Consider the following 13,645-nt stretch of genomic DNA (forward strand, 5'->3'; position numbering starts at 1 on the left):
TCGAGCCTTCCCAGTGTCCGCTCCGTACTCTGTTAGCCTGGTGTCTCTGTCCTGCTTCCTTTGTGTCTTCCCCTTCCCAGTGCTCCTTTGGTCTCGCCTGTACTCAGCTCTTACCAAACTGTACTTCATCTTACCCCGCTCTGTCCGTCCTACGCCAAGCTTCTCTATTTTGTACCTCCTACTACCTGTCTCTGGGTTCCAGCTTCTGCGACAATAGTCTCCCTTGGGTCTGCCTCTAACGCTCCCTGTATAGGGGGTGGTCTACCTGGTCAGCTCACCCTAGGGAGGTTCGTTGTCGTGGATCTGAGGGTCCACTCCAGGTGTTCCAAAAGATCTCTCAATGAGCCTTTTCTGTGCGGCTGTGGGCTGCTTTTTTTTAAGCTGGCGGGGGGAAATATCCATGGCTCCTTACCAGCCTGAGAATACCAGTCCCCAGCTGTCTGTTTTAGCTTGGCTGGTTGTCAAAAATGGGGGGGACCCCCACACTATTTTAAATTATTTATTTAAAAAAATAAAAAATATGGCGAAGGGACCTCTATTCTTGATAACCAGCCTTCCTGAAGCTTACAGCTGAGTGATGCAACCCCCAACTATGAGTTTTGCCTGGCTGGTAATCAAAAATACAGGAAAACCCACATTATTTTTATAATTATTTATTTACAGCGCAAGTGCCGGCTGATGAATACTCCCATCAGCCGCTCCTGCTCTCACTGTCATTAGAGGCAGCAGGTGTCGGATGAAGGGAGCAGTAGTCCCATCAGCCAACACCAGTGACCAGAGGTAAACTTTATACTGCCAATCACAGCTGCGCGCTCAGGCTGTCACTTGACATTGTCTGACCAGCGGTGATGATTGTTGTGAACTCTGTTTTCGGACTCCCTCCTGTGGTCGTGAGTGGTACTGTGTGAGTTCTATCTTTGGGCTCCCTCTGGTGGCTCTTTTGTTATTCTGCAGGTCTGTGGCTGGACCACCTGTCTCGTTACCTGCTATTCAGGTTTCCTATTTAACTCACCTGGACCTTCACTTTTTGCCTGCTGTCGTTGTATTCAGTACTGGTTTGGATTTCTTCTGACTTCATTCGTTACCGGTCTCTTCTGAGAAGCTAAGTTTTGCTAGTTCATTTTTGCTCATCTTGTATAATATGTTTTTTAGTATATGATGAGTTCAGTCCAGCTTGCTAATATGTGATACTCTTGCTTGCTGGTAGCTCTGGGGTGCAGAGTTTCTCCCCTCACATCGTTAGTTGGTGTGGGGGTTCTTGCATTCTCTGCGTGGATATTTTTGGATAGGGTTTTTTACTGACCGCATAGATTCTTTGCTATCCTCTTTCTATTTAGCGATTAGCGGGCCTCCTTTGCTGAACCGGTTTTCATTTCTAAGTTTGTGCTTTCTCCTTAACTCACCGTTATTATTTGTGGGGGGCTGTTCTAAACTTTGGGGTTATTTCTCTGAGGTAAGTGAGGCTTTCATTTCTCTCTAGGGGTAGCTAGTTTCTCAGGCTGTGAAGAGACATCTAGGATTTTAGGTACGTTCCACGGCTGCCTATAGTGTGTGCGGTTAGGATCAGGTTTGCGGTCAGTCCAGTTCCCACATCCCCAGAGCTCGTCCTATGTTCTCCTACTTAGCTGGTCAGAGTTGTGATCCTAAGCCACTAAGGATCATAACAGATGATTTTTCCGCCAATCAGAAATGATGTTTGCTGCGCTGTCATGCACATGACAGCGTGACAAACACCCGCTGTTCGGGAGGTCAAACCCGAACAGTAAGGCCGGGATCACACATGCGAGAAATACGGCCGAGTCTCGCATGTTAATACTCGGCATTGCTGCTGTCACTCAGGAGTGGAGCGTGCGGCTCCATGTATTACTATGCGGCCGCACGCTCCGCTCCTGAGTGACGGTGGCAATGCCGGGTATAATGCGAGACTCGGCCGTATTTCTCGCATGTATGATCCCGGCCTAACATGGACTTCCTGGTGAAGTCCATGTTCGATGTCCTTGCCCAAGCAGTAGATATTCGGTATCGATGCCGAACTTTACTGTTTGGGTTCACTAATTTCTGGTCCTAACAAAGAAAAATTCAGTAAGACTACTTTTACACTTACCGGGTTTTTTTGTGGCCCGTTATTGCGAGCCTTTTTTGCGGGCCCTATTGCTGAATTTTCACGGTCTGCCGCAATAACGGTCAGCAAAAAACTTGCAGATCGATGTTTTTCGGGTTCCCAATACTATAGCAAAAGTATTGGGGAAAAAAAATGGCGGTTCGCAAAACTGAAAGTCACGGTGCACCGCAAAAACAACATTCCATTGTTTTTGCGGCACCATTGATTTACAATGGGGGCCATGTCCGTAAGCAGTGAAAAAGATTGAGCAGGCTCAATCTATTTTCATGGCCGTAAGTACGGCCCTCACGGCCATACGGCACACCGTGGAATTATTGAGGCCTGTTTTTGCGGGCCCATAGAAATCTATTGGGGCCGCAAAATCATGGCAAGTGTAAAAGAAGCCTAAAAGGCAAAAATGTTTGTAGCCAATGCCATAGTAAAGATTTAATACTCACATCATCATGTGCACCTTTACTTCCTTTTCCTCCTCCTGCTCGTTGTTCTTTCAGTGTCTAAAGAAATAAATCTGTTAAACTGCTGCCCATTTACTGCTCTCATGCATCTGTAAGGCCCTTATACACTACACAGGCCAAAAAAAGTTACTTATTGACCATTCATTAGGCCAGTGTGTGCTATATATATTTTTTTTTTTTACTGTATAGCAAAGTATAGTATACTATGATTCCTATACAGAGTCAAACAGTAAAAAAAAAAATTTATGTTTAAAACGGTATTATACGGGCGATGTATAACACCATATGCCTAAACAATTAAATTCATTGTATGTACACACACGAGTATACGTATATCTGTTTATATATCGGTGTCTGTGTGTATGTACTCATTTACACACACGCATACATTTAATATATATTTTTTATCATAATAATTAAAAAAAAAAAAAAAACATTGGGTAGTCCAACAAAATCTGTTGCAGCCTTGTAATTTAGCAATACTACATATAATCAAAATAATAAAGAAGGCATTGTTTTCAAATATTTTATATTAGTGTACATACCGTAAGCAAAATTAAAAAGAATAAAAACTGTAAAATGAAAAAACAAAAAACTTTTGCAAATCAATTCCATAAATTCTGGTTGTCAAGGAGTTAAAATAAACGTTACGTGGCTAAATTTTGTATAAACCGTATTATCCCATTGTCAGGACAGGTAGTATAGTAAAATTAGGGCTTATTCACACATCAGTATTTGGTCAGTACTTGAATGCCAAAACCAGGGGTTTACCTTATAGAGAAAAACTGTAATTGAAAGATTGACACTCGCTCTGTGTTTTGAAGACACTTCTGGTTTGGGCATACAAATACTGATCAAAAATACTGAAGTGTGAATAAAGCCTTAGAAAGGGACAGATCCGAGTCAAGATGCAGGTAAAGGACGAATGCCAACATTATACAGTACGTACCAAATGCTTATACTCTACTGCCAGCCCGTCTCCCTGCGTATTTTCCAAGGTTTTGTCTTGTGAACCGAGCAGATTAAACCTGCGATATCTATAGAAAATAAAAAAAAGCAGAATAGAACTGGTCACTGATGTCGGACTATAGCGCTCAGCTTATTAATAAGAAAGTGTATTGATATCCTTCAGTGTTACAACACTGACAGTATGGGTGGTCTTACCCTGTCATGGCTGGCCGATTCCTGTTAAAAAAAAAAAAAATAAGATTAAAAAACCCAGGAAACAAATACGCAGGTAAGTGATAGGCACTGTGACAAGCTACTGAACATTAAATTTAAAGGGAACCTGTCCGCCCATTGTTACCTATGGCCGTAGTGGCTGTACAGTCACATATCTCCAATGATAATGATACATTTTTTGTAGAGATCTGATGTGTCAAGCGAGAAATTTAGCACAGAATTCACATGCCAATCAGGCTGTAGGAGCATAAGGGATGTGTCAGTGCACCTAGAAGAAGCAGTCCAAGTGAACCAACCCGCCCCTAGTGCACTTCCATCTTGATTTGCATACAATTCTCACATTAGATTTCTCAAGCTGGCTCAGTGAGCAACTACAAAAAAAGGTAGCATTTTTACTGGGAAACAAACACCTCTACAGCTCTGCCACAGCTCCCACAAGTAAAACCCTGACAGGTTTCCTTTAACTTTTATACGATGGGGAAGATCCATTTTTGCTGTGTTACATTTTACACTAGTTGCGCAAAATTATTCACAGTGGCTCATACTAGAGCATACATTGGCGCATCTTTATCCATCTCTGCCTGACTTTATACAAACTACATGTCATTTTTATTGACATTTTTCAAATTTTACACGAAGAGAACAAATAATTAGGCATTTTAGAGTTTTCACTATCACTTAAAGGTTAACAACCAATCTTATACTATAGTAATAGTTAAACATTTTTAAGTAGATAAAGAGTAACATTTTACAAACAAACACACAGACTCATGAATTTTTACATAAAATGGACCCAAGATGAAGGATTTTGTACTGATTTTCTTTGTATAAAATACAAGATGCAGTCTTGGCTGCTCTGGTCCAAACATTTCTCCATTCTATTCGGTTTGTTTTACTGTAAGTTTGTGATTTGCATCTTCTGACCACATTCCGACTATATGTGTCCAGTCTTACTCAATTGACTTGATTTGCTCCCAGCACCGGCGAATCCTAACAGTGCGCATCATGCGCGCTGTGAGGATTCACAAGCCTGCAATCACATAGCGTGGACAACCCCTTTAAGCCACGACACTTTTCCATTAACTCACTGTCCACTGTGAATCACCATATAAAACTCTAAAGCAATTAATTTGGCTCACAGTGGCATAGCATGGAGGTGCAACATGGGTGCCAAAGTCTAGGGATCGTGAAAAAGTGTCCTTCACTGAATCCACCGTCAACTCAAATGTTTAGTGTGTGCACGTGTGGTTTCATTGTGGCTTAATGCCCGGCCTGGTGCCTCCTATGCCAATCAGAGAAGGCCAGATGAACTTGCCATCGGCTGCTGTTCTCTACATAGGCAGCGATGGAAATTACAGAAGTTCAGCACAATAAATTGAACTTTGTTGTATTGAGATGGCTTCATTTAATTACACCACAATGAAAACCATTGGTGGACGCACTGAATCTGCTTGTTGGGTAAACCTTAACCGAGAGCTTGTGACTGTTACCTCTGACTTCTCGTCACTCAGATGTTGTGGTCACAAGATGGCGGACTGGAACCAGAGAGGCACTGGGAAGAGCAGAAGATGGCAGTTGGTATATATAATATTAGGGTTATGGGAAGCCTTTATCGTGCCTTCTCTGAATTAAAGCGGCTTATTGCTTCCGCCCCTGACTTGGGCATCCCGGACTATACTCGACCGTTCCATTTGTATGTGTCTGAGAATGAAGGACACACAGCAGGGGTACTCACACAGTCGCATGGCAATAGACAACGACCAGTGGGCTATTATTCGGCCTGCCTCGACCCCGTTGCCCGAGCGTCACAAAGCTGCATGAGTGCAGTTCACGCCACTCACTCATTGCTTGACAAGACTGCAGACATAATTCTTGGACATGAGATGCACATTTTTGCCCCGCATGATATTGCGGCAATACTGACACTCCAACAGCTAAGACATTTGACTGTGCAGTGTTTACTCCTTTTGCCTGACTACGTCAAGTTGCATCGCTGTACTACAATCAACCCTGCTACTTTATGGCCGGTCCCCAAGAAGGATGGCAGTGATGAGGATTACCTCCAACATGACTGTTCCCAACTCCTGACTGAAGAGACAGCTACTCCATCAAATGTCAGCGAAAATCCACTTCCAAATCCTGATCTGGTGTTATACACGGATGGTTCAAGATATGCTTATGAGTTTGGCAGATTCCACACCGGATACGCTGTTACTACGGAAGATACTGTAGTGCACGCAGCAGCGCTTCCACCCTCACAGTCAGCACAAGAAGCAGAACTTCAGGCTCTGTCTACTGCATGTGTTCTGGCCACAGACAGGCGGGCTAATATATACACGGACTCACAGTATGCATTTGGTATTGCTCATGATTTCAGAGCCCTATGGGCCAATCGAGGGTTTATGACTACCACCGGGACTCCAGTGAAGAATGCTGAAGCTGTTAAAACCCTCATGGACTCAATCAAATTACCTACCCAGGTGGCCATTATCAAGGTTAAGGCACACAGTCCTAGGAACAGTCCACAGACTGTTGGTAACGCCTTTGCGGATATGTAAGCAAAAGTTGCTGCTCTCTTTCCCGTTCAACCGACCATACCAGCTATGGTGACCACACGCTCTCAGTGTAAACAGTTACAAGAAACACTGACTCTACAGGAACCTGATGATCTACGCCAGACTGAGGTTTTCTGTCGGACCCCGCGAGCCCGCTTAATGACGATGCAGAGAATGTCCCCAAAGGAAGAAGTGAAGCAGTGGAAGGCTGATGGAGCACGTATGGACAATGGTCTCTGGAAAAAGGACCAACTTGTGCGTCTCCCTAAGTCGATGTACATGGGCCCACACTGAGGAAACAACCAGGCCCTTGCCCTGGTACCAAAAGTCTACTGGGCTCCAGGTATTTCTACAGTCCTGACAGCACTCAACCGTGCATGTGATATCTGTCAGACCTGCAATCCCGGTAAACTTCAACATGTACCCCCGAAGCACCTTGCTAAGCCCGACTAACCTTTCCAAAGGCTCCAGGTGGACCACATCACGTTACCTAAAGGTACCGTCACACTCAGCAACTTTGCAAAGAGAACGACAACAATCCGTGACGTTGCAGCATCCTGGATAGCGATCTCGTTGTGTTTGACATGCAGCAGCGATCTGGATCCCGCTGTGCCATCGCTGGTCGGAGCTAGAAGTCCAGAACTTTATTTAGTCGCCAGGTCGGCGTGTATCGTCATGTTTGACATCAAAAGCAACGACGCCAGCAACGAGCATAGGGGGCGTCGCAGCATCTCCTTCTAGCCAGTCGGTACACTCCGGCTGTTTGACATAGAGCTAACAACCAGTGAGAACGAGAAGTGAGTCGCCGTTACGTCACTGGATCGCTCCTGCATCGTTCTGGAGTTGCTGTGTTTGACGTCTCTACAGCGACGCTCCATTGATCTAGTTTAGGTCGGCTCGTTGTCTATATGGCCGCAGCGTCGCTGAGTGTGACGGTACCTTAAGTCTGGAAGGTATGAATATTGTCTGGTGGTTGTCGACATGTTCTCCAGTTGGCCGGAAGCATTCCCCGTTACCAACATGACTGCAAAAACTAAAGCAAAGAAACTGGTGACGGAAGTCATATGCAGATATGGTGTTTCAGAAGTTGTTCAAAGTGACCAAGGCCCGGCCTTTTCTTCTCATGTGTATCTGGAGGTTCTGACAATGCTTGGATCCACTGTAGCCCTCTATACTCCGTACCATCCACAATCCAGTGGGAAAATTGAGAGGCTGAACGGAACATTGAGGGGACAATTGACCAAATTGATGCAGGAGACTACGGCTCCATGGACAGAGCTCCCACCCATTGTACTGTACCACATTCGTACTACCCCTATTGCAAAACATGGCCTGTCCCCATATGAGATATTGTTTGGTACCAGGCCCCCAGTTGCAAATTTCCAGCCTCAGCAGTTATCAGAAGAGACTGACCGTGCTGTTCAATATGTTATTCAGCTTAGTAAAAATCTTGCTAACACCCATGCTCTAGTTTCTTCTTCCCTTCCAGATTCAGCAGAAACCGACACTTGTCACATCTTGAAGTCTGGTGATTTTGTGGTCGTGAAAAGGCATGTCAGAAAACACGGACTAGAACCCTTGTATGACGGTCCCTATCAAGTCCTCCTTATCACTCCTACATCAGTAAAGCTGGAAGGAAGACCGACGTGGATCCACGCATCGCACTGCAAGCTGTTAAAGAGACTAGTGGCAGATAAAGGGGCATAATGTTTAATACTACGGTTGCTGTCCAAAACCAACTCATCATAGTCACTAATCAACATACTGTAGTACTGCATAACTTAACAGCAGAACAGGGTGGTATGTGTCAGGTTACTGGACCCGCATGCTGTCATTATATAGATCTCAATAGCACTATGAAGTTAAAGTTAAAGTAAGAAGACATTCAAAGACTTAGAGATCAATATGATTAAGACAATGATCGTAATAAGGACAGTTGTTGGGCAGACACCTTCTCCTTTCTCAATCCAGCTAATTGGTTTAAGGGACTTGGGGGCTGGATAGCTGGAATTTTGCAAAGTTTGTTACACATCGCTACCTTTTTCCTTGTCATGTATGTAATACTAAAACTTGTTCTTTGGTGTATTTCTGTATGTATTAGGAAATTCTGCACGAGGACAACTAATGATGACACCAAAAGCGTTGCCACCCCTGCTCTTCTCTACACTGATTTCACAAAGTTACCTGATGAAGACGTTGAAGCCAAGTGCATGGCTACCTTCAAAAGACCTCCTCCACCGTCATAAAAAATTGTTATCCATAAATTGTAGCATACAGGGGGGGGGGGGGACGGGTGCACCGTAACAGCCATGGCTGGTAACATGGCACCAGTCATGTGAAGACAGTACCCCTCGAGCTTATTGCTCGGGATAGTACCTCTGATGCTGCATATTAGTTAACAAAATTTATCTAGGGGGGAATGTGAAGGGTTAAAATGAGAAAAATTAAAGCAGGCTTCATTTTGTGCTTTTCGACTCCATCTTGCTGTTTTGAGATAAATTTTGTTACTAGGTAAAAGTTAATAGTTGTTATGAGACCTTGATTGTTTCAACCTGAACAAGGCATGAGACTGAGGGTGTATTGTTCTACGAAGACCTTGACGTACAGGCTGTTCCTGCATTCTTATAGGTTAAGAACTGTGAGCATGTTCTTATGTTGATTGGTTGAAGTGTAACTTGCTAAGATTATGAAAAGTGCGACACAATAAACAGGGCTTAGAGATCTGCTCGATCCCCCCAGAGACACACGTCTCCATCTGGTCATTTTCAGTTGCCGGCAACGCTCTGTGGATCAATTTGAAAATCACTGAGTCAACCGTGAAGGGTCACTCCAGATCCTCCTTCAACAATGACACATACATCAGTCCACCCTTCCTGAGCTGTTTTTTCAGAGCGAACGACATGTATGAAAGGAGGGGGGAGAAGTGTCTGATAAGTGGAGAAAGAAGACGATTTCTCTAGTAAGATATATTACAAGATTCTTAAACTCACCTGAACTATTGATTTACACAAAGTTTGTTTAAAGGTACAGTTCCATTTTAAGTCCCCTGAGAATTTAAGATATATATATATATACACACACACAGTGGGGCAAAAAAGTATTTAGTCATTCAGCAATAGTGCAAGTTCCACCACTTAAAAAGATGAGAGGCATCTGTAATTTACATCATAGCTAGACCTCAACTATGGGAGACAAACTGAGAAAAAAAAAATCCAGAAAATCACATTGTCTGTTTTTTTATCATTTTATTTGCATATTATGGTGGAAAATAAGTATTTGGTCAGAAACAAAATTTCATCTCAATACTTTGTAATATATCCTTTGTTGGCAATGACAGAGGTCAAACGTTTTCTGTAAGTCTTCACAAGGTTGCCACACACTGTTGTTGGTATGTTGGCCCATTCCTCCATGCAGATCTCCTCTAGAGCAGTGATGTTTTTGGCTTTTCGCTTGGCAACACGGACTTTCAACTCCCTCCAAAGGTTTTCTATAGGGTTGAGATCTGGAGACTGGCTAGGCCACTCCAGGACCTTGAAATGCTTCTTACGAAGCCACTCCTTCGTTGCCCTGGCGGTGTGCTTTGGATCATTGTCATGTTGAAAGACCCAGCCACGTTTCATCTTCAATGCCCTTGCTGATGGAAGGAGGTTTGCACTCAAAATCTCACGATACATGGCCCCATTCATTCTTTCATGTACCCGGATCAGTCGTCCTGGCCCCTTTGCAGAGAAACAGCCCCAAAGCTTGATGTTTCCACCACCATGCTTTACAGTAGGTATGGTGTTTGATGGATGCAACTCAGTATTCTTTTTCCTCCAAACACGACAAGTTGTGTTTCTACCAAACAGTTCCAGTTTGGTTTCATCAGACCATAGGACATTCTCCCAAAACTCCTCTGGATCATCCAAATGCTCTCTAGCAAACTTCAGACGGGCCCGGACATGTACTGGCTTAAGCAGTGGGACACGTCTGGCACTGCAGGATCTGAGTCCATGGTGGCATAGTGTGTTACTTATGGTAGGCCTTGTTACATTGGTCCCAGCTCTCTGCAGTTCATTCACTAGGTCCCCCCGCGTGGTTCTGGGATTTTTGCTCACCGTTCTTGTGATCATCCTGACCCCACGGGGTGGGATTTTGCGTGGAGCCCCAGATCGAGGGAGATTATCAGTGGTCTTGAATGTCTTCCATTTTGTAATTATTGCTCCCACTGTTGATTTCTTCACTCCAAGCTGGTTGGCTATTGCAGATTCAGTCTTCCCAGCCCGGTGCAGGGCTACAATTTTGTTTCTGGTGTCCTTTAACAGCTCTTTGGTCTTCACCATAGTGGAGTTTGGAGTCAGACTGTTTGAGGGTGTGCACAGGTGTCTTTTTATACTGATAACAAGTTTAAACAGGTGCCATTACTACAGGTAATGAGTGGAGGAAAGAGGAGACTCTTAAAGAAGAAGTTACAGGTCTGTGAGAGCCAGAAATCTTGATTGTTTGTTTCTGACCAAATACTTATTTTCCACCAGAATATGCAAATAAAATGATAAAAAAAAACAGACAATGTGATTTTCTGGATTTTTTTTTCTCAGTTTGTCTCCCATAGTTGAGGTCTACCTATGATGTAAATTACAGACGCCTCTCATCTTTTTAAGTGGTGGAACTTGCACTATTGCTGAATGACTAAATACTTTTTTGCCCCACTATATATATATATATATATATATATATATATATATATATATATATATATATATATATATATATATATATATATATATATATATATATATATATATATATATATACTAGACTGTGGCCCGATTCTAACGCATCGGGTATTCTAGAATATGCATGTCCCCGTAGTATATGGACAATGATGATTCCAGAATTCACGGCAGACTGTGCCCGTCGCTGATTGGTCGAGGCAACCTTTATGACATCGTCGCCATGGCAACCATTATGACATCTACGTCGATATTTTGCCCGTCGCTGGCGGCCTCGACCAATCAGAGACGCGGGATTTCCATTATGACATCATCGTCGCCATGCTGTGCCCATCTCTGATTGGTCGAGGCCGCCAGGCCTATATCTATATACAGGGCATTTTACAAACTTTTAAGCTCTAACCACTTTTGTAACTTACTTTATTTGAAAATTCCTTAGCGTTCTCCCTCTACAGCTAATCCCTATATCTGCTTTTTGTCACTTAGTTCTTGTGATGCTTTCAGGGATTTCTCAAAAGTGGTGTCATCAGGATGGCCCTGCAGTCACTTTCCAGCAGCATCTACCACATCTATCACTGCAGCCCTCTGCTGATGTCCAGAATCAATATGAAGTGATAGAAGCAGAGAAGTGACCACAGCATTGAACCCCAGCTTCATTCCTACAACAAGACGTCATCAGGGGCTGGTGATAGAAGCAGGGTGAGTTTCATGGTGGTGATTCTGGATATCAGCAGAGGGCGGCAGTGACAGAAGATGTAACCGCAGTGCCACCGCTGATGACGTCCAGTTCCATGGGGGGTAATAAAAGCTGCAGAGATGGGACTGTAGGGTCATCTTTCTGTGATGCCTGTTTGAGGGTCTATTCAACAAATCATCATAGAAAGTAAAAAACAAACAAAAAAACCCCTCACACATAGGGATTATCTGTATATTAAGAAAAGTAAGAAACATTCATAAAAAGCAAATTCTAAAAGTGGTTAGGGCTTAAAAACAGATATTTATGAGGGCATTTTTTGTATCAGACAACCACTTAACTGATCACAGGCTCCTGTAATCAAAGGAGACCCGAAACGTATTCTAATCTCGAAGTTTCCTAAAACCAACAAAAGGTAATAGACGTAATGTCCCTATTAGGGATGGCTCCTGTGTTTTCCAAACTTCTAGATGGAAGTATCTACTTGGTATGCAGCAGTACTTTGCTTGCCCCCTTACCACTGTATCTGTCATTCAGGAGGCAATTTCCTGTTGGCAACTTTGATAAACACAAAGGGCTCGATTCATCAATAACAGCATTGTTCTCGGCGTGCTAGAGTCAGACGCTCCAGATTCATCAAGTGTTTAACTCTTCTTTATGTATCTGGACATCTGACGAGTGGCGGGCACCTCCGTGTGAAATACCATAAATCTTACTCCAGTACCTGACTGGAGTAAGATTACTGGCACAGAACACCACAGCTTGCCATGAATTAGACACATGGTGGAGTTCAGCCTCATCATCGCCCATCTTGTTAAAGCTGTGAAAAACTGTTGAAAGTTACAAAAATCAATTGCAAAACAGAGTTGCGCTTAAATATTGCAACTTTTGTGGAGTGAAAGCTTTGATGATTCGCGCCCATAGAAAAAAAAGTAATAATTATAAAGTTTCTAAATGGGTGGTTATATGTACCAGTAATTTATCATTCTGCGTAAAAATGCATTTTAATGGGGAAGTATAATAAAAATTAGAGTAAGCCTTTTATTAATACATGTAGGGGAACAAACAGCAGTAAAATACGGAGGCCTGTGGTTTTGAAAGTTACATACTCATCTATTTTATAAAAGACCTTCATGTTGTTTCTGAGTTCTGGTAAATTCACAAGGAACCTAAGAACAAAAGCAAGGAAAAATTAATATGTAACTGAGCAGAAAAAACATTTTCTCTTATAGCGCGCAAAGTTCCAGCTGCAGGCTTCCAGCACACATCCTACTTACCATCCCTGCGCGCCCTCGCTGCATCTAGTTCCGGTGCCAGCAGCTCTTCCGGCCCTAGCTTCATGTCCCCCGCTCATTAAGGTAATGAATATTCACCTCTCTCCACTCTCATAGGCGTAGAGTGAATATTCATTACCTTAATGAGCGGTGACACGTGATCACTCGGCCGGAAGAGCTGCTGGCACGGAACGAGGTGCAGAGAGGGTGCACAGGGAAGGTAAGTAGGATGTGTTTTCTTTTGTTTTTTTAATAGGAATTATGCATACCAGGACAGGGATGGGGAGCCATGCATACAAGGATAGGGGATAAGGAGTCATGCATACAGGGACGGGGATGAGGAGCCATGCATACCAGGAAAGGGATGAGGTTACAATGTATGCGTTTTTTCTCCATAGGCTTGCATTAGCGACGCATTGCGACGTATGGCCACACATCTCATCCGTCGTGCGATGGATGCGTCGTGTTTTGGCGGACCGTCGGCACAAAAAAAAGTTACATGTAATGTTTTTTTGTGCGTCGTGTCCGCCATTTCCGACCGAGCATGCGGTGCCGGAACTCCGCCCCCTCCTCCCCGGACATTACAATGGGGCAGCGGATGCATTGAAAAACTGCATCCGCTGCCCCCGTTGCGCTACTTAACACACTGTC

At 43.6% G+C, this 13,645-nt stretch overlaps 1 protein-coding gene across 3 annotated transcripts in view; it reads right to left on the reverse strand.

The window, feature by feature from the left end:
* STAT2 (signal transducer and activator of transcription 2) overlaps positions 1 to 13,645 on the reverse strand; it is a 150,455-nt gene that overhangs the window by 46,228 nt on the left and 90,582 nt on the right. For all 3 annotated transcript variants that reach the window (XM_077297604.1, XM_077297606.1, XM_077297605.1), the window contains 4 exons: positions 12,830 to 12,889; positions 3,742 to 3,762; positions 3,527 to 3,614; positions 2,560 to 2,616 (listed from right to left, as the gene is read on the reverse strand). In XM_077297604.1, coding sequence (XP_077153719.1) covers positions 2,560 to 2,616; positions 3,527 to 3,614; positions 3,742 to 3,762; positions 12,830 to 12,889 — 226 coding nt within the window. The remainder of the gene's footprint in view (positions 1 to 2,559; positions 2,617 to 3,526; positions 3,615 to 3,741; positions 3,763 to 12,829; positions 12,890 to 13,645) is intronic.

Source organism: Ranitomeya variabilis, chromosome 3, assembly GCF_051348905.1.
Source record: "Ranitomeya variabilis isolate aRanVar5 chromosome 3, aRanVar5.hap1, whole genome shotgun sequence".
Taxonomy (NCBI): domain Eukaryota; kingdom Metazoa; phylum Chordata; class Amphibia; order Anura; family Dendrobatidae; genus Ranitomeya; species Ranitomeya variabilis.